The sequence below is a fragment of the Vulpes vulpes genome, chromosome 12, assembly GCF_048418805.1.
Source record: "Vulpes vulpes isolate BD-2025 chromosome 12, VulVul3, whole genome shotgun sequence".
In the NCBI taxonomy this organism is placed as follows: domain Eukaryota; kingdom Metazoa; phylum Chordata; class Mammalia; order Carnivora; family Canidae; genus Vulpes; species Vulpes vulpes.
The window spans coordinates 52,311,703-52,332,768 of NC_132791.1; the positions used below are offsets into that span (position 1 = coordinate 52,311,703).

General features: G+C 41.9%; 1 protein-coding gene across 5 annotated transcripts in view; it reads left to right on the top strand.

Moving 5' to 3' along the window:
- Window positions 1-18,470, top strand: part of VDAC1 (voltage dependent anion channel 1) — a 28,131-nt gene extending 9,661 nt beyond the window's left edge. For 4 of the 5 annotated variants that reach the window (XM_025994908.2, XM_072728607.1, XM_072728604.1 and 1 more), the window contains exons 2-9: window positions 2,887-2,959; window positions 3,479-3,528; window positions 4,804-4,956; window positions 5,049-5,101; window positions 9,500-9,727; window positions 14,707-14,857; window positions 16,497-16,554; window positions 17,523-18,470. In XM_025994908.2, the coding sequence (XP_025850693.1) occupies window positions 2,893-2,959; window positions 3,479-3,528; window positions 4,804-4,956; window positions 5,049-5,101; window positions 9,500-9,727; window positions 14,707-14,857; window positions 16,497-16,554; window positions 17,523-17,614 (852 nt within the window). In that variant the 5' untranslated portion in view covers window positions 2,887-2,892 and the 3' untranslated portion in view covers window positions 17,615-18,470. Of the gene's footprint in view, window positions 1-681; window positions 814-2,886; window positions 2,960-3,478; window positions 3,529-4,803; window positions 4,957-5,048; window positions 5,102-9,499; window positions 9,728-14,706; window positions 14,858-16,496; window positions 16,555-17,522 lie in introns of those variants that run through there. The other variant, XM_072728606.1, reaches the window with a different exon arrangement.
- The last annotated feature ends 2,596 nt before the right edge of the window (window positions 18,471-21,066 follow it).

Consider the following 21,066-nt stretch of genomic DNA (forward strand, 5'->3'; position numbering starts at 1 on the left):
AACGGCTGTGTACTTTAGGGCCATGTTTGCTGGCAGTGGAGTGTTTTTGGGCAGGTGGCTTTGCTTGTTGGGTTTTGGGGATTAGTAATGAGTGAGGGCATTTGGGGCACATTAAATGATGAGTGATCTGTCTTTTCACTGAGGGACAGACCAGTCCAGCTAGGAAAGCTGCCCATGTCTGGTGAGGTGGGTCCTAGAGGCAGCAGAGGGTACGTGGGAAGGCGCTGGACCCTGAGGTATGAGGGAGGGCTTAGCTGACCCAGACACTGGCACAGTCCTGCTTTTCCCCTCACCTGGGGGCTGCATTTGTGGCAGGGGAAGGGCAGCGCTGAAGATGGATGCTCAGTCTACTAATCCCTACTAGCATTGGCTGGGGTGGAGAGTGCTGTGGGCCCTTTGCTGAGATGTGCACATTTCCTGGGGGCTGCGTTGTCTCAGCCTTGACACATGGTTGTTTCATTGCTTCTCCTGGGAGGAGCCAGGGCCATCTGTGGCTGGAGCATGTTTATTTAGGCTGGGGGTATTCTGGTGCTCAGTTTCTTGGTCTGCCCCTGGGGTGGATGTCTGTGAGGTTTGCTTAGGGTGGGAGGGGAACAAGTCAGGAGAGGGGAGTCCCCAGACTTGAAACAGCCAATCAGGACAGCCTAAAATGGATCTTTCCCCGTGTTCTTTGTAGCCTGATGCAGACGTGGACTGAGCTCTCCATGGTTCTAGCCGGATCACGTGCAAGAAATAACAAGAGCAACAAAAATAGGAGAGCGTAAACAGCTCACGGGGCTGCTCCACTCCACGCTGCTCTGACACAAAAGTGGGGTGAGGCGGAATTAGCAAAGCCTTTGAAAAAAGTAAAATAGGACTTGGACCACACTTTTGTAATTTCAAAATGTGGAAGTTTATACTTGCTTATTTTACAGTATATTCTCTGCTTCTGTGGGCTTCATGCAATGTGTTGGAAGTTAAGGCTTAGGTCAGCAACGCAGCTTCCAGTTGTGATACTGTCCCCCTGGGATCACTTGAACCACTTTTCATTGGGTTCCCGTTTACCAAGGGCATGCTGTGCAGGTGTTGATTTGTGTGACTACATACATATGTGGCTTCAGATGGGGTAGATGCAGATTCAGTTTGGCGATTTAGGTATACTACATATTAAAAATTTAAAAAAAAAATATTTATTTATTTATTCATGACAGACACAGCCTGAGAGAGAGAGAGGCAGAGACACAGGCAGAGGGAGAAGCAGGCTCCTTGCAGGGAGCCTGATGTGGGACTTGATCCCGGGTCTCCAGGATGAGGTCCTGGGCCGAAGGCAGGTGCTAAACCACTGAGCCACCTGGGCTGCCCTATATTTTAAAAATTAGTGGAACCATCCATGAGTTTATTGAAATTCTGCTAATTAAGGCTAATGATTGTGGAAATGAGGAAGATGCAGGCTATGGTTGCTTTCTCATGGCTCCTCCTGGGTGGAGCACACTGTATGTGCCATCCTGGATTTGGATTTTAATTTTATGTGTGTGATACATCACAGCAAAGCCTCCCAGGGATACATTGTGGTTCTTAGGGCAAAGGACTATTTGAATTACTCGCCTTCCTTGATCACTGAGGTATTTAATAAATGTTGACTGATTTAGTGATATGCAACAACTTCAAGTAGTATTTTGATAATTTATTTATTTATTTATTTATTTAAAGATTTTTTACTTATTCATGACAGACACACAGAGAGAGGCAGAGACATAGGAGAGGGAAAAACAGGCTCCCTGTGGGGAGCCTGATGCAGGACCTGATCCCAGGATCCCGGGATCATGACCTGAGCCAAAGGCAGATGCTCAACTGAGTAAGCCTCCCAGGTGCCCCTGAGAGTTGGTTTTAAAAATAAAGTACCATTACAACTCAATAAATGTCGGGATGCCTTGGTGGCTCAGCGGTTGAGTGTCTGTCTGCCTTTGCTCAGGGCATGATCCTGGAGACCCAGGATTGAGTCCCACATCGGGCTCCCTGCATGGAGCCTGCTTCTCCCTCTGCCTGTGTCTCTGCCTCTCTCTCCCTGTGTCTCATGAATAAATAAATTAATAAAGTAATAAATTAATAAAATCTTTAAAAACAAAACAAATCAATAAATGTTTGTTTGAATTAATTTTTGAGGGATGTGTGTAGTTTTATTTCCTTCCATGTGAAAGTTGCCTAATTATTCAGTTTTACTGTATTCTCTGTGAGGAATAGGATTCTTAAAAAATGGGTTCCCCTGAAGGGCGCCTTCTTTTCCTTCTGCTGCCCCTGCTTGTGCTCTCTCTCTGTGTCTGTCAAATAAATAAATAAAATCTTGAAAAAAAAAGTAGGTTCCCCTGAAATGCAAAATCTTGTGAAAAGTTACATTCGTTCTGGCACATAGTAGGTAATCTGTAAGTATTTTGTTGAATGGATGAAATCAGAACCATATGGAGAATAAGTTGGCCTGACAAGCTCTGATTTCTATTCAGTGAATTTAATGTCTTAGTAGCCGACATTTTGTAAGAAGATATGTTTCATTGGCAAGAGCCCTGCAGTTCAGTGAAGTAGCTGGCTCATGGGAATGTGTCTTTGACAATTAATTCATTCAGCAAATATTTACTGACTCCTGCTATATTCTGGGCTTGTGTTCAGTCCTGGGGATGCCAAGGAGAAGTCTAAAGGCAGGCTGATATGCTGTCAACAACAACTCATGGATGCCAGAAGAAGCACTAGAGCACAAGACTCCCGTGCTCCTATGCACATCTGGGAGAATAAGGAGTCTGGACCTCTGCGCTGATGATTTTTATTGGTGGTTAATTATAGCTAATAATTTTTATTGGTGGAAAACTCATTTCCCTAATTACTAATGTATTTCTCCTGGTGATTCTTTTATTGTAGCAGAAGATGGCTGTGCCTCCCACGTATGCTGATCTTGGCAAATCTGCCAGGGACGTCTTCACTAAGGGTTATGGTGAGTGTGTGAGCTCGCAGACTGGGTTGGCACGTAGGGATTTTACCCACTGCATTTTGAAAGACATAGGTCAGGTAGCTCTTAGAACTCTCATGTCAGGAAAAAAAGGCAAGCTGTCTATGGCTAGTAAAGTAATTTTGGTTTGTGCACCTGGTAGGGGCAGGCTCATGAATTGCTACAGGCAAGTGGACATTCTGGTTTCCTCTCCCACGGGTTGGAGCAGCTCTTTGTATGCCACTGCAGCAGAGTGTGATTTCTAAATGTAGCCCATCCTTAGGCACGTGCTTGCGCTGTCATGCATCTTTTCCTCACATTCTGCTGGGAGTGCAGTTGAGGCTTGGGGGTGCCGTGCCTTTTCGGTGTGCCACTCTTTGGTGACACCCTGAGTTCCACACGTAGGCAGGCAGCAGCGGAGACAGGCTCCCTATACACTCATGGCATTTTGAAACAACAGAAGGGAGGCAGAGATGCTACTCGAGTTATTTAACCTGTTAATAGTCATTATCTTCTTTCTTTTAGGATTTGGCTTAATAAAACTTGACTTGAAAACAAAATCTGAGAATGGACTGGTAAGTTGTCTAACCGACATGGAATATGCCTGTTTATTGTAGATCAGTAAATAACTGCCATGTCCTGGGTGGCAGAGCCAAATGAAAGGCCCTTTTTGATTGTGGTGGTTGTGGCTATCACATTCATTGCATCTTCTATGGGATGGGTGGTTCAGGGGAACCCTGCCTGTAGGTTAATACTCATTGTATTTAGCAGCTGTTAATACTCATTGTATTTTTCCTTGTTTATTACTTTAAAACGGACCTGTTTCGGGGCACCTGGGTGACTCAGTTGGTCACGATCTCAGGGTCCTGGGATCAAGCCCTGTAGTTTGCTCCATACTCCTGCCCTCCCCCACTGCCCTTTGTGTATGCTCTCTTTCTATCTCAAGTAAATAAATAAAAATCTGTAATAAAAAAAATTGACCTGTTTTTAATGCCACAAAATTATTTTAGAAGTCTTAGTAGTTCCTTTTATTTTTTTTTAAGATTTATTTATTTTAGAGAAAGTGTGTGCACACATGTGTGTACAAGCGAGGGAACTACAGAGGGAGAGGAAGAGAATCTCAGAGAATCTCAAGCAGACACCCTGCTGAGCATGGATCCTGAAGACCCAGGGCTCCATCTGAAGACCAGGGGCTTGATCTCATGACCCTGAGATCCTGGCCTGAGCTAAAACCAAGAGCTGGATGCTCAACTGACTGAGTACCCAGGCCTCTTTAGCAGTCCCTTTTAGATTGTGCATGTGGTAATTGTTAGAAGGAGGAAGTTTTGGGGTTGATCTACTGCAGTGTCATCTTTAGCTCAGTGCTGGAAGTAGGATAGAAGGGGGATTGCTTTCCTGTCTAGACCAAAGCATTACCAGGGAGGAAGGAAGCTGTCTCCTGACAAAGAATTCCCCATAAGAGTCCTTTAATCAACAGATTTCTTTAGCCCCATCTGTATTTAAATATTGAATTGAATTATAGGAATAGCTTTTGTTCCCATATATATATATATTTTTTCCATATATATGTATATATTTTTAAGATTTTACTTATTCATGAGAGACACAGAGGCAGAGACATAGGCAGAGGGAGAAGCAGGCTCCCCTTGAGGAGCCCGATGTGGGACTCGATCCCAGGACTGAGGGATCACGCCCTGAGCTGAAGGCAGACACCCAACCACTGAGCCACCCAGGTGCCCTCACCCCCCCAACACATTCTTACATAAAGGAAAATGCATTCTGTTTAGGGTGGCATGATGTACCATGGCAGTGCTGGCGTACAGGTTATGACTCTCTTTCTCCTTTTAAAGGAATTTACAAGTTCGGGTTCAGCCAACACTGAGACCACCAAAGTGACGGGCAGTCTGGAAACCAAGTACAGATGGACTGAATATGGTCTGACATTTACAGAGAAATGGAACACTGACAACACTCTAGGCACAGAGATCACTGTGGAAGATCAGGTAATGGTCACCTGTGGAAAGACACATTTTTATTCATTGACATCTGTTGCCCTGCCTTTTGACTAAGCCTGGCAAATTTCTTTTCGGTTCAGCTTGCACGTGGACTGAAGCTGACCTTTGATTCATCCTTCTCACCAAACACAGGGTAAGAGTCTCGTGTGTTTTCTTAGCAAGGACGTTTAGCCATGTTGTGTAGTAAGGTTTTGTGCTGCCCACTGTGGTTCTCCTGGCCTTAGCTGTGGCCAGGCTTCAGGACTTGTGGTCTAGTAATGCTCTGTGTCATATGAATGAGGCTGCTGCTAATGCAAATGGCCAAGGCAATAGGGCAGCAGGCGATGTTTGGAAGCAGGGGTTAAGTGAACACTGTGCCCAGCCCCAGTTTTCAGGCTGGGAGGGCCCTCTCCTCAGCTTTCTGCTTAGGAGCAGGGAGGCTTCTGAGGGTGGCTCTGGAGGCTGCTCTTTTCCTCTGTGACCCTCAGCTACAAAGCATTTAAGCTTGACAGTTATTGAGCTCATCAGGAGGCAAGATGTGTGTTGGTTGCCTCAGCTCCTGAGTGCTTTTCAAAGTGGCTAGGAGAGGAAAACTTTCTTTTTTTCCTTCCTGCTTAGAACAGTGGGTCTCCTAAATCTGGGGGAGATTGTTTTGCATATCGTTGACAGGCTCAAGGGCATATACTGAATTTCACTTTTTGGTTTTTAAACATTATAGTAAAATACGCGTATAAAATTAATTCTCCACAGTCTTTAAATGTACATTAAGTGGCATTATGAATTTCATCTTTTGCTGTTATATATTATTTCTTTTCTTCCCTTCTGAAAAATGTCTTTTAGAGGGAGGGTCTACTGAGTTCAAACCCTGCAGTGCATGCAGGGTAACTGCAAGGAACTGGACACACAGGGCTTCTGTGTCTGGAGGTTATAGTTTTTTGTAACTTTGTTATGGATCACATGAAGACCATTGGGCAGGAGCTGGATTTACTCTTTTTCTCATCTCTGCTGTAGTTTCTCTGCAGCAGCATTGGTTTCTTGCTTGCCTACTTCCTCCTGGCACTTTGCCGTGATGAGAGAGGTTACCCAGAGAAACCCTGTGATAGCATGAGGGGCAGGAGGATGTGCTCACATGCTTGAATTTGCTGCCTAGGACTTTGCCTGCTGCCCTGAGATGGCACACTTTGGAATTTGTAAGGTATTTCCTATTACCTTTGGGAGGTTTGCAGAGAAGTCTCTAGGTCCTATAGTAATACACATAAGAGGAATGCTTTTTTAAAAAAAAAAAATTAACTTTTTATTTTGAAATAGTTTTATACTTAACATACACAGAAATGCTGCACAAATAGTATATAGATTTCCCATATATCCTCAACTTAGCTTCTCCTAATGTTAACATCTTACATGACGACTATAACATGATCATCAGAACCAGGAAATTTATGTAGCTTTCATATAGTTAACTGATCTGTTGTCCTACTAATGTCTTATTTCTGGTCCATGATCCAGTTCAGGATACTAGATCGCATTTAGTTGTCAAATCTCTTTTGTCTCCTTTAATCTGGGCATTAGTTTTTCTTTCTCTTTCGTGACCTTGATAGTGTTAAAGAGGATTGGCCAATTATTTTGTAGAATCCTTCAATTTGGATTTGTTTGATGTTTCCTCATGGTGAAACTCAGATTATGCATTTTTGACAGCCACAGAAGTGATTTTTGTGTTGTGTCTGTCTTGATGTGTGATACCAGGGCATATATGTCAGTATGCCTCATTACCAGTGACATTAACTTTGATCACTTGATTAAAGTGCTGCTTGTGAGGTTTCTCTATGTAGCTATTTTTCTCTTTGTAAATAAGTATCTTGGGAGATTCTTTGAGACTCTGTAAATATTCTGTTTCTTATCCTTTGACTAAGAAAGTTAGTATCCATTAGTGATTCTTGCCTGCAACAATTATGTTTGGCAAGTCGTGATTTTCTCTTCCCATTATTCCTTCTGCATTTATTAATTGGGATTCTGCTGTAAGAAAGAGTTCTTTCTTTTTCTCCATTTATTTATTTAATCAATTATTTATTTCAGCATGGATCCATTGACATTTTTTTTTTAAAGATTTTATTTATTCATGAGAAATACACACACACACAGAGGTGCAGAGACACAGGCAGAGGGAGAAGCAGGCTCCATGCAGGGAGCCTGATGTGGGACTCGATCCCGGGTCTCCAGGATCAGGCCCTGGGCTGAAGGCAGACGGTCAACTGCTGAGCTACCCAGGGATCCCTCGGATCCATCGAAATTTATTTTACTCAGTGGGTTATAATCCATTACCATAGTATATTTTATACTCATTTGTTTTAGATATGGCCATTGGGCATGCCTCCAGGTCCACATCCTGTGTTTTTGATAATCCTCTATCATTTCTTTTGAGTTTTACTTCAGAAGATGTACGATGCTCATCTTCTGCTTTTTTAAAAGATTTTGTTTATTTATTTATTTATTTATTTATTTATTTATTTATTTATTTAGTAAAGATTTTATTTATTTACTCATGAGAGACAGAAAGAGAGAGAGAGAGTCAGAGACACAGGAAGAGTGAGAAGCAGGCTTCATACAGGGAGCCCGATGTGGGACTCTATCCTGGGACTCCAGGATAATGCCCTGGACCGAAGGCAAGCGCCAAACCGCTGAGCCACCCAGGGATCCCCATGACTCCTTTTATTTATTTATTTATTTATTTATTTATTTATCTATCTATCTATCTATCTTTATTTATTTATTTATTTATATTTTTATTTTTAAAAATATTTTATGTATTCATTCATGATAGAGAGGGAGAGAGAGAGAGGCAGAGACACAGGCAGAGGGAGAAGCAGGCTCCATGCCGGGAGCCCGATGCGGGGTTTGATCCCGGGACTCCAGGATCGCGCCCTGGGCCAAAGGCAGGCACTAAACCGCTGAGCCACCCAGGGATCCCCTCCCATGACTCCTTTTTAAATAAGCATAACCATGATATGATTACATTGTAACAAATAAATTCCTTCATACTTTTAAATCTCTAGCCTGATCAGATTTACATGATTTTATTTTTTTACAGAATCAAAAGTTACCCATGCAAAATTGCAAAAATTGGTTCATATGGCCCTTAAGTCTCATTAATTTTTAGATTTTCCTCCTCTTCCTTTTCCCCACTTGCAATTTATTGAAGTTGAAACTAGGTCATTTGTCCTGTAAGATTACATATAGACTGCATTTTGCTGTTTGCGTCTCTGTGGTGCCATTTAACTTGTTCCTCTGTCTCCCTCGTTTACTGTGAATTGGTAAGTCTAGAGGCTTCATTGCATTTAGATTCCACTGGGGGGGGGGGGTTGTAGAATATAAATGGTGCTGTATGCTTCTATGATTTGGACGTAGAAGGCCCAATTTGTTCTTTGTGTGTTAGTGTTATTCACAATTCATTAGAGGTCACAAACTGGTGATAATTCTACTTTAATCATTCATTCTTCAGGTATTAGCTAGAATATTGCAATAAAAAGAAACTTCTGATTAACTATTGGTTACTTTAAGATAGAGTTAGTGTAGGAAAGGTAGATTAAATGTTTGCCTCCTTTTTAATTTATTGTTTCAAAGTAACATATTGCTTTTCTAGTCTCTGAAGATGACTTATGTATGTGTTTTAAGTGTATGAATGATTTCATAGATTTGAACATACTTGTTACATTTCAATCCATTGCTGGTATTGTTCTTAAAGATGCCCTCTTGCCTCCCATGTTGACCTTTGGTAAAGGCAAGGTATTATGTTTGCAGGTGACATGACTCACCCATGTTTCCTGAATAGTAGGCACGATAGGCACTCACCTGGTCATATATGCAAAACTGGGATTAGCAGACAAGACCTGTGGACTTTTCCTGACTTGCAGGGACCTGGCCCCCATGACTGCAAGGCCTCCAGTTCATCTCAATACCCAGGTCTCTGAAATACATACTCATTGGGATCTCATGAATGATGAATTAAAATCTATCAGTTATATTTATACTTAGAAGGAATCTGGCTAGTGTTTGCTGGTTTATTTACTTACTAAGTGAGCCACAAAGTAAGAAAGTAACCATCTCCTTAAAAGTTGCCGTTGAGATTGCTGCCTTCATGACAGATACACCATATCTTTTTCATAGACTTGGAGGATAGCAAAGAAACATCTGTTTCATAATTACATGGTGGCACTCTCCCTAATAAATGCCTGTGTAAACCATTACATTAAGCATAGGGAGAGGTTAGTAAAAGACAATTACTTAGTGCTTCCCCCCCCCCCCCCCCAAGCTTTTCCAGGCTGTGTTCTCACTTCATTATTATGGCATTTCTGCAGACTGGATTCTGGTTGGAGAGTTTGTGTTCTGCCGTTAGGACGCAGCAGCTGCATAAGGAAGATCTGGGCCCTGACTTGGCCCTGCATCTCTGTATATAAACTGGGATTATTTTATTTTTTTTTTAAATTTCTTGGTATGGTTGTTGCAAGGTAAGTTAGTAAGTTAGCTTGTGTTCTTAATCCAATTTCTTTTCCTTCAGGAAAAAAAATGCTAAAATCAAGACAGGGTATAAGCGGGAGCACATCAACCTGGGCTGTGACGTGGATTTTGACATTGCTGGTCCTTCCATCCGGGGTGCTTTGGTGCTGGGCTATGAGGGCTGGCTGGCTGGCTACCAGATGAATTTTGAGACTGCAAAGTCCCGAGTGACCCAGAGCAACTTTGCGGTTGGCTACAAGACCGACGAATTCCAGCTCCATACTAACGTGTAAGTGTACATGAGTGTGGTGTGTGAGTTTGTGTAGAAGAGAAATTGCTTTTCAAGCTCAGTTTTTTTTTTTTTTTTAAGATTTTATTTATTGATGAAAGCCACAGAGAAAGGTAGAGACATAGGGAGAGGGAGAAGCAGGCTTCCTGCAGGGAACCCGATGTGGGATTTGATCCCAGGACCCCAGGATCACCACCTGAGCCGAAGGGAGATGCTTAACCACTAAGCCACCCAGGTGCCCCCAAGCTCAATTTTAAATCACTTTAAAGTGAGTGTATTCATTTTTTTTTTTTTAAGTGAGTATATTCAAATCAGATGAGCCAAATGGCCTTCTGGTATTTTTCTGTTTCCCACCTGCTCATCTCCAGAAGTGGCTTAGATTCTTTCTGTTCTAGAGATGGTCAGTGTTGTAACTGGTACACATAGAATGACTGATCAGTTACAGCAGTGGCATGATGTCTGTCCAGAGGAGTGTCCCTTCCCTGCTAGTGTCCTTTAGTGGACATTAGAGCACCTTTCAGTTTTAGTAACAAAGTGGTGGGAAAAGGTGCTGCTCTCTTTCTCTGTATGATGCCTAAGATCAGGTGGCTGTGCTTAATGAAATGTAGATCTGAGAGACAGGTTAGGGGATGATGATCTTGGTTGCATACGGTGTCTTCTCTACATGGCATAGCATGCACATTTTATTAATGACTGGACAGTATGGTGAAGGGGCAGATTAGGTTAGAGAGCCCCTTGTAATCAAATTTGGGAGTTCAAGTGGAGTGCTGCTGATTTAGGTGAATGGAAATGCACTTTTTGTTTTTTAAAGATTTTATTCATTTGACAGAGAGAGCACAAGCATGCGGAGGGTCAGAGGGAGAGGGAGAAGCAGGCTCCCTGCTGAACAGAGAGCCAAATGTGAGGCTTGATCCCAGGACCCTGGGATCATGACCCTGAAGTGAAGGCAGGTGCTTAACTGATTGAGCCACCTGGGCACCCTGGAAATGCACCTTTAAGTCTAAAATCACTGTAGGCAGGAGGTACCTGTGGCTTGAGTAGGGGACAACTTTACCAGTTTTCTTTCTTTCCACTAGAGGTCACTAAAGAAGTGACTTCTTAAAGATAAGGAAGGGATACTAATATCTATTAACATTTCCATTTATAAACTTTTTTGAGGATTTTTTTTTTAAGATTTTATTTATTTATTTGAAAGAGAGAGAGAGAGACAGCAGCAGAGAGCAGGAGCTGGGGGATCAGCAGAGGGAGAGAGAGAAGCAGACTCCCCGCTGAGCAGGGAGCCCGACATGAGGTTTGATTCCAGGACCCCAAGATCACAACCCAAGCTGAAGGCAGACACTAACCAACTGAGCCACCCAGGCACCATGAGGAATTTTTATTTATTTTAAAAGTTTTAATTTTTTAAAGATTATTTATTTATTTATTTATTTATTCATGAGAAACACAGAGAGAGAGGCAGAGACACAGGCAGAGAGAGAAGCAGGCTGCCCATGGGGAGCCTGATGCGGGACTTGGTCCCAGGACCCCAGGATCATGACTTGAGCCAAAGGCAGCTGCTCAACCACTGAGCCACCCAGGTGTCATGAGGAATTTTTATACAGTAGTTCCCCCATATTTGCCACTTCACTTTCCACAATGTCAGTTATCCATTTTCAACCATAGTCTAGAAGTAGATGATCCTCCTTCTGATGTATTGTCAAGAGATCAGTAGTAGCCTGATGCTATGTCACATGTCTTTGTCATTCACCTAAAATTTATCCCATCATGTAGGTGTTTTGTCATTCACAACATCCTAAGAAGCTTGTATATACTCTGAGGCGCCTGGGTGGCTCAGTTGGTTAAGCATCCAACTCTTGATTTTGGCTCAGGTCATAATCTTAGGGTCATGAGATGGAGCCCCGTGTCGGGCTCCATGCTGGGCATGGAAGCTGCTTGAGATTCTCTCTGCTTCTCCCTCTGCTCCTCCTTATACCTCCCTCTCTAAAAACAAAACAAAACAAAACAAAAACCAACAACAAAAAACCCCCCAAAACCAAAGACGGGGATATACAGCGCAATAAGATATTTTGTGAGACAGAGAGACCACATTTATAGAACTTTGAGTACAGTATATTGTTATAATTGTTCTATTTTATTCAAAAATTGTTATTGTTGCTAAACTCTTACTATGTCAAATTTATAAATTAAATTTATCATAGGTATGTATAGTAGAAAACAGTAAGTTTAGGCTTCAGTACTATCTGTGGTTTCAGACATCCATTTGCGATCTTGCAACATATCCCCTTCAGATAAGGGAGGACCACTGTAATTAATATAACAGAATTAACATAATAGATATATTAATGGAGTAATTTTTGAGTTTTTTAAAACAAGAGAGTCCCATGAAAACCATAGTGAAGGATAGTCTAGGGTTTCCTAGGTTGGGGGTGGGAGTGTGTGACCACAAAGGGGTGGTATGAGATTTGGGGCGGGGGGCAGATAGAATTGTTCTGTATCCTGATTGTAGTGGTCACACAGATCTTGTACATGTGTTAAAATCCGTAGAAATACACACCAAAGGAGTACCTGGGTGGCTCAACAGGTTAAGCATCTGCCTTCAGCTCATGTCATGATTAGGGTCCTGGGATGGAGCCTCTCTAGGGCTCCCTGCTCAGAGGGGAGCCTGCTTCTCTCTCTTCCCTTGCTTGCTGCTCCCTCTGCTTGTGTGCTCACTCTTTCTCTGTCAAATAAATGAATAAAATCTTTAAAAAATGTATACCAAAAAAGGTAAAAAAGATGGGTAAATTAAAAAAAAAGTAACATACAAAAATGTCACAGGAAAAACAGTACAAGCAATATAGAAAGATTTGTTAAGTTAGAATTTTTGTTTTATTTTGTTTTGTTTTTTTAACATTTTATTTATTTATTCATGAGAGACACAGAAAGAGAGGCAGAGACACCGGCAGAGGGAGATGCAGGCTCCCCACAGGGAGCCTGATGCAGGACTGGATCCTGGCACTGCAGGATCATACCCTGAGCCGAAGGCAGATGCTCAAAACACTGAGCTACCCAGGTGTCCCGAAGTTAGAATTTTGACTGAAATGGAAAGACCTTCTTTGGTTTGGAATTGGAAGTTGGCATCAGTTCTAGGAATAACAATGACTGTTAGCTGTTTTCCCCACATACCTGAGCCTTACATACCTGATTTTTAATAAGTGGACATGGTTTATTTTTAGCTGGCGTGGAAACAGCTGACACAGCTAATCTGGGTTGCTCTGGTGCTTGTGGAGGCCCCAATGTGTAATAGACGCTCTTTGTGCTTTTTTTTTTCTTTGTGCTTTATATAGATGAATTGGAACAATGAATTCCCTCCGTTTAGGGTTTTGAGAGCTCAGTACAGGAAGATGGCCGTGTTGCTGGTTTTAGAGTTTATTGAAAAAACAAGTTTTTTAGACAAACATGTGAGGCCCCCAAATTTTCCCATTTTAGTTATACTAAAGTCACTTATAAATCTGTTATTTGTGACAAGCTGCTGTTTTGTAGCATACTCAGCTTTTCTGAAGAAGTTAGGATTCCATGTGAATTGGGGTTGCCTGAGCTCAACCTGTACTTTCTGGAAGCACAACGTCTATGTGGTTGAATTCCAGGGGAACATTTCAGCATTTAGAATGTATTTATGAGCATCTACTTCAGGGAGAGTGTATTGGTGAGGAGTAGAATTTGCAGTGACTCAGTAACTATTTGTCCTTGGATTAGTGAGTGACTTCTAAGCTCTTTGCTGAATTCCAAAGCACATGGGCTTTGCCTTTACTAGTTTCTTTTCTTTCCTTTTCTTTTCTTTTCTTTTCTTTCTTCTTTTCTTTCTTTCTTTCTTTCTTTCTTTCTTTCTTTCTTTCTTTCTTTCTCTCTCTCTCTCTCTCTCTCTCTCTTTTCCTTCCTTCCTTCCTTCCTTCCTTCCTTCCTTCCTTCCTTCCTTTTTTAAGATTTTATTTATTTATTCATGAGAGACACACAGAGAGAAAGAGAGAGAGAGAGGCAGAGACACAAGCAGTCTCCATGTAGGGAGCCCGACACGGGACTTGATCCCAGGTCTCCAGGATCACACTCCAGGCCGAAGGCAGCACTAAACCGCTGAGCCACTGGGGCTGCCCTCTTTACCAGTTTCTGATGACGTTTCTACTTGAAACACCCAAGACGATGAGGCACAACTCTGAGATTGTTTCATGTTAAAAATATAAGGAGGGGAGGGGGATATTTTCAGAGGCTGGAGTCAATATGGGGTGTTTGGAAGAGAGGAAGGAGTTTGTCCCATTGCGTTTCATTCCGTTTTTGAAAGCTAGAAACATTTTGTAAGCACCAAGTAGCTCCCTTTCATCCATCAGAACTGTAGAGATAGTGCGGTTTGCGCTAAGAGTTTTGCATAAGTAGAGGAGTCTGAGTTTCAGGTTAAGCTCTTTTGTAATTGCTGGTCCTCTGAGGGACCGGGTCACTTTTGGCTGTGTCTTCACAGCAGTGGCTGCAGCTGGTGGTGCTAAGGGCTGTAACTTGCCTTCTGAAGAATACTAGAGGCCCAGTCTTTCTTACCATTTCTGGCTGTGTTCTCTTCTCATTTGCTTCTGCTTCCTTACCATTGTTATTTATAGTCACATTTATAAAAGTAATAACATCAGCAGCAGCAAAAAAGAAAAATTTCCCAGAATCCCAATGTCTTACTTGCTGGTTTTATTTTAAAGAATATTTTGGAAGCAAACCTCTGAAATTCCATGCATCCTGAGCTTCCTGCCTTTTGGTGTTCCTAGTGATGGTTCAAATAGCCTTTCCCTTCCTTTGAACCTTCCCAATGTTGGTGTCTGTTCTATTCCTGTCAGGCTTTTCCCTAATTTGGTACCTGCTTTGTGTCAGCTTTGGTCCATTTATAGCATCCCTGCCCTCTGTTAGACTTGGACAGCTGTGCCTGGTTCTAGCCAGTCTTTGGGCATCTGTGCTATGCTTGTTTGCAGAAACGATGGGACAGAGTTTGGTGGCTCCATTTATCAGAAGGTGAATAAGAAGTTAGAGACCGCTGTCAATCTGGCCTGGACAGCAGGAAATAGTAACACTCGCTTTGGAATAGCAGCCAAGTATCAGATTGACCCTGATGCCTGTTTCTCGGTGAGTACCTGTGGAATCATGCATTGCCCAGGCTCCACCTGAAGGTTGGGTTGGAATCACTCTGGAGGGCTGGGATTCTGTGCTTGGGCTAGAGATTTTCTCCCTGTGGAAAGAGTTTGAAATGAGGAAAGTGATAACAGTAATAGCACTCACTGTGCATGCCAGGCACTGTGTGCAGCCCATTATAGGTGGGTTACTGTGTTTAATTCTTACACAACCTATTTGAGGTAGGTGCCTTAAAAAAAAAAAAAAATCATCCCAACCCTGTTTTCACAAATGAGGAACTGAAAATTCAGAGAGGTCAAAGGCAGATGGGGCAGACAGTTGGTAAACACTGAGGTCTGGACTTGATGGTTTGCTGGGGAGCTTCTTCGTCTAATCAGCCCTTATTCCACCTGCAGACTGTAAAGGGGTTACCTTGAACCGTAAGGTTTTAAATGTTCATTTTCCTTCTCATTTTTCATTCTCTTGCCCTGCTCCTGTATTGGATATTAAGAAACCAGACCCTGGCATTTAGCAATTGCTGCACGGTTTTTGCATTAAATCCTGTTCAGCTCATCTCTTTTGTCACAGGGCATTACTAGCTGCATCCTTTTTGGAGTGGAATGAGGAAATCTCATGTTACGGGATGGTGCTTGTGTAATTTACAAACAGCCCATTTGAAGTCTGAAATGGAAACTGAATCTGGCTCCCTGAGTGTTAAGTGCCTTAGGAAAAGGGGCCTTAGTAATTAGATGGTATAAGCAAAAACGAACAGCCAGATGGGGCACTCACTGACTGCTGGGAGATCTTCCTTCCCCCTGCTTTGTTCTTTCTCATGGGGGTTGTCAGGTTGAAAACATGTACCTTGGCAGCCTCAGCTTTTTCCAGGACTTGGTGTTCTCATGACTTGAGATTGCTGTGCTCCCTCCTGACCTCTCTTTATTTCACCAGAAAGGGGCCAGGGAGAGGCCCTACAACTCAGGCAGAAGAGTGAGGGCAAAATTATTATTGATTCAACTGCTTTATTGAACTTAATTATTAATCAGCATTCACTAAGTGCTGAAATTTAAGTGACTGGCAAAGTCATTCTTTTGCTCCAGCATACATTTTAAATTCAGGCATGGCAGTGCCAAACCTTCTTCATGTCCGTATGATTTTTGCTTGCTTTTTTCATGAAGGGAAAATTCTAACAATGCTAGGCCTTAAAAAACAAACAAACAAAAACCCCCTTCAAAACCCCATCTGGCATTTGCTGTTTTCCCTTATCCTAATTAAATAGATCTTGAAGAAGTCTTCCATATAAGAAAGATTTCTATTTCTCTGACCACAAATGAAAGTGTCTTCACCTGTTATAAATTCAGACCTACTCAGTATAAATGAAATTGGGCATTCATACCTTCAGGAATCAAATTTAAATAATAACTTCCTTTTAATTGATAGTTGTGTTGACTCTTTGAGTTTCTTTTCTGAGACTTAGCTCTCAGATTTTATATATTTCATGTTGACTTGAATGAATCCCATAAACAAAATTGTCATAAAGATAGAGAATTTGATCCAGAAGTCCAGAGTTGGTTGTTAACAAAGCTTTTACTCATTTTGGAGAAGGAAACATAAAGTACTTAACGGTTTCACTGTGTCTTATCTTTTCCTTGACTAGGCTAAAGTGAACAACTCCAGCCTGATAGGTTTAGGATACACTCAGACCCTAAAGCCAGGTATGTGTTGCTTGTGAAAATGAGTGAGATTAATTATTTGCTTTAAAGAAAATTAGGGTGCTGGTTTGCTGCTTTATGTTACTGCTTATATAATGCCTGTATTGTACATTTTAAATGAGTGTATATAGGGTTTTTATAATGAAATGTTTATAAAAGGTTATAGAGTCATTATAAGACATTTGGAAACTAGAAGTAGTAAATAGAAAAAAGGTCAAGGCTAACGTACATTATACTTTTGGTTATTTTTTTCCATCTGTTTTTCCAGTGTATTCATCATGCTCGATACTTATTTCCAGCAGGTTCTTAAAATTAGCACATAGATCATCCTTATTGTATAACTTATGCAGGTTTCCTTTGCACGATTGGCTAGACCAGTCCCTTGTGTATTAGAACTACAGGAGATGGTACCACCTTGGGGTTAGTTTCATCATGTTGGGTCTTTGAACTCTAGAAATCTAAGATTATCTGATGGCAAAATCAAGCTATTGTAGGGAAAATACCAATTATTTGTGTGCGTGTGTGTGTGTGTTTGTGTGTACACTGAGTGTGAGGCCTTGGAGTCTGATTCATGGTTGGGTTTCATTTCAAGGTATTTTTGCTGAAGAAGTTTACTGCGTGGTGCCAGTGGTAGAGAGGTTATTGTAGCAGGGGGCGATGAGAGGACAAAAGAAAGTGGACTCCCTAGAGTGGGTTTGGGTGGGCTGTGGAATAATAATTGGTGTTTTATAAGCTCCTTCTAGGCTATCAATTAATTAGTCAGATGGTGTTCAGTAACAGGGATTGATGGGCCATGTGGTTTGGCCTTGCTGATCAAACACAGCCAAAGCAGGTTCTGAAATTGCTGTGGTCTTGCCAGTGTGCTTTGGCATGTCTCCATGTGTTAACCTGTCTTCTATGTGTTGAGATTTCTTATATTTTCTCTCCTCCATTCCCCCCCTCTTTCCTCTCCCCGATTCTTCCCCCTGCAGGTATCAAACTGACGCTATCGGCTCTGCTGGATGGCAAGAATGTCAATGCTGGCGGCCACAAGCTTGGTCTAGGACTGGAGTTTCAGGCGTAAATGGATACTGTACAATCATTTAATTTTAAACTATTTTGAGCATAGCTACCTTCAGAATTTAGTGTACCTTTTAATGTTGTATGTCTGGGATGCAAGTATTGCTAAATATCATGTTAGACCTCCAGGTTAAAGATGATTGAGCTTTAAAGTGTTGTTACCCTTTCAGAGGTACAGAAGAAACCCAATTCCATGAAAAGTCCTTTCAGCTGTAGACTTGGGGGGACCTAGGTGGCCCCTCTAGAGAGTTCAGGTTTCTTTTTTATCTAGAAATGGCTGCAAGTGGAAGCTGATAATTTGTAGGCACTTTGTTAATTGATATTGAGTCAATGAATGAAATGATGACTTCTTGAGAATTGAACTTTGGTTTCCTACCCGAATGAAGGAGAGGCTCATTGATGGTGTGTACAAACTCATTGAAAGAGATTTTTTTTTAGACAGATTTTCATGACCTGTTTCCACCCACTCCATCACCTCTTTTACACCAAAAGTAGTCTGCAGGGCGTGATAGCTGTTTCTTTTGTGCCATTTTGGGGTGGAGAAGGTGGATGTGATTAAGCCAATAATTCAGGACTTAATTCCCTCTCATGTTGTGGTTTTCTACCCTTGCACCAGAGTATGAAATAGCTTCTAAGAGTCCCAGCTCTAAGCTGGGAAGAGTCTCTGTGACTGTAATCACGTTGTGACAACACTCGGAATAAAAATTGGACTTGTTATATTCTCACTACTCAGTTTATTTTTTAGCAGTTTAATGGGTACATTTTAGAGTCTTCCATTTTGTGTGGAATTAGATCATCCCCTTCAAATGCTGTAATTAACATCACTTAAAGTAAAACTTGAATAAAATATTGAAACCTCATTCTTCAGTTGTCTTTATTAATAAAGGGGTAAATGGGGCATTTGTTTGGCATTTGTGTTTGCTTGCACTGTGTGTGTGAGAGAGATTTTTAGTTTTCTGCTGTTGCATAACACATTAGCCATATTTAGTTGCTTAAAACAACACTCAATTATTTATTTCACAGGCTTGTAGGTCAGAAGTCTAGCACAGTATGGCTGGGTTCTCTGTGAAGATTCTCACTATCCTGAAATTAGGATGTCTGCCAGGCTGTGTTCTCATCTGGAGACAAGAGTCCTCTTCCAAGCTCATGTGGTTGTGGCAGGATTCAACTCTTTTAGGTTATAGGATAACGATCCCTATTTCCTTGCGGGCCATCAGGTAGAGGTATTCTCAGCAAATAGAGGCCACGTGCATTCCTTGCCACATGGTCCCCTCCCATCTTTAAAGCTGGCATGGAGGAACTCCCTTGTTGTCAAATCCCTCTCATATTTGAAATCTCTAGGAGGAGCGCCAGCTACACCATATGCCTTTTAAAATTTTTTACTATTTATTTGTTCATTTATTTAATAAAGATTTTACTGACGGCGAGAGATAGTGTGCACATGTGCGTGTACATGTGAGGGGAGGGGCAGAGAGAGAGGGAGAGAGAATCTCAGGTGGACTCTGCTTAGTGCAGAGACCAATGTAGGACTCGATCCCATGACCCTAAGATCATGATTTGAGCTGCAATTAAGAGTCGGACAGTTAACTGACTGAGCCAGCCAGGCACCCCTATTTTTTATTTATTGAGGTATAATTGACATAGAATATATTGGTTTCAGGTGGACAACATAATGATTCAATATTTGTATTACAAAATGATCACTACAATAAATCTAGTTAGCATCTCTCACCATACAGTTACATTTTTTTTTTCCTTGTGATAACTAAGATCTGCTCTCGGGGCATTTGGGTGGCTCAGTCGGTTAAGCATCTGCCTTCGACTCAGGTCATGATCCCAGGGTTGTGGGATCAAGCCCTGCGTTGGGCTCCCTGCTCAGCAGTGAGTCTGCTTCTCCCTCTCCACCACTTGTGTTCTCTTGTGCACGTTCTCTCAATAAATAAACTTTAAAGATAGAAGATCTTCTCTCTTAGCAACTTTCAAATAGACAATACAGCATTATTAACTATGGTCACCATGCTGTACATGACATCCCCAGGACTTAATTCATAACTTCTCCAAAGCTTTTAAGGGCTCACCTGATGAGGTGAGATCTTCTCAGGAAAATCTCCCCTTAACGACTGTGCCCTTTATTTATTTTTTTTATTTTTTAAAAGATTTTATTTTATTCATAGAGACAGAGAGAGAGGCAGAGACACAGGCAGAGGGAGAAGCAGGATCCCTGCAGAGAGCCTGATGTGGGACTCCATCCAGGGTCTCCAGGATCACACCCTGGGCTGCAGGCAGCGCCAAACCACTGTGCCACTGGGGCTGCCTCGACTGTGCCCTTTAGTAACCTATCACAGTAATGATAATCTCATCATGTTCACAGGTCCCTCTCATACCCAAGGGCAGTGGATCATACAAAGGCATGGATCATTGAGGTTTGTTCTAGAATTCTGCAGTTTAGATTTTAAAAAATGACAGTGTGGGCAGCCCAGGTGGCTCAGAGGTTTAAGGCCGCCTTCAACCCAGGGCATGATCCTGGAGACCTGGGATCGAGTCCCACATCGGGCTCCCTACATGGAGCCTGCTTCTCCCTCTGCCTGTGTCTTTGCCTCTCTCTCTCTCTCTCTCTGTATCTCTCATGAATAAATAAAGTCTTAAAAAGAAATGCTTGAAAAAAAGTGACAATGTGTAAATTTCCAACATTTACAAAGTAAAAGAGTAAACTACGTATACAGTATCCAGCTTCAGTAAATGTGAACATTTTTTTCTATTCCATAATACATTTTTAGGCAGAGTGCCTTTTTATGGATGTTTGGAAGTGACAGTGCCAAACAAATTATCAGATTTACTTGAACATTTTGTGTCACCCAAAACTTGCTGGCCTCTATTTGTCATACTGTCTTCATCAGGTTCATGAGGATCTGTATCTTTTAAAGTGAGCTTCTGAATTTGTCCAGAGATTTTGGCACATAACAGTTGGGTACATCCAGTCTGAGGCTAGGTACAGTACTGGTATTTTGAAATGTACAAAGGGCCCTCTGAATATTGAAGGGTATATTTCCCTCCCCTTAGATATTAAGTATCTGCCTGTTGTATGCAGCATGTCAGAATATTGTGCAAAATGCCTTGAGTTCATGATATTTCATAGGTAAGAGAACCCAAACACGCTGATCTGGGGACACAGGAAGAAAGAGGACAAAGAAGAGAAGATTGAAGGTGTGTTTATTACAGAAAAAGTCTTACATCTGAATCTCCCAACAAGCAGAAGCTAGAATTGAGAGGCTTATTCATTAAACTGAGTTGTGGTTTCTGTGCTCAGAGAAGGGAAAGCTCCAAGGGAATTGGGAAGCCTTAGTATCCTGGCTACCATGGAGGGTTTGCAATAAGGGCACCATTCAGTCTGTCTAGGCTTGTGGTGGGCTTCGGGAAAGGAACATGAATGACCTCTTAGTTTTCTTAACACAGAGT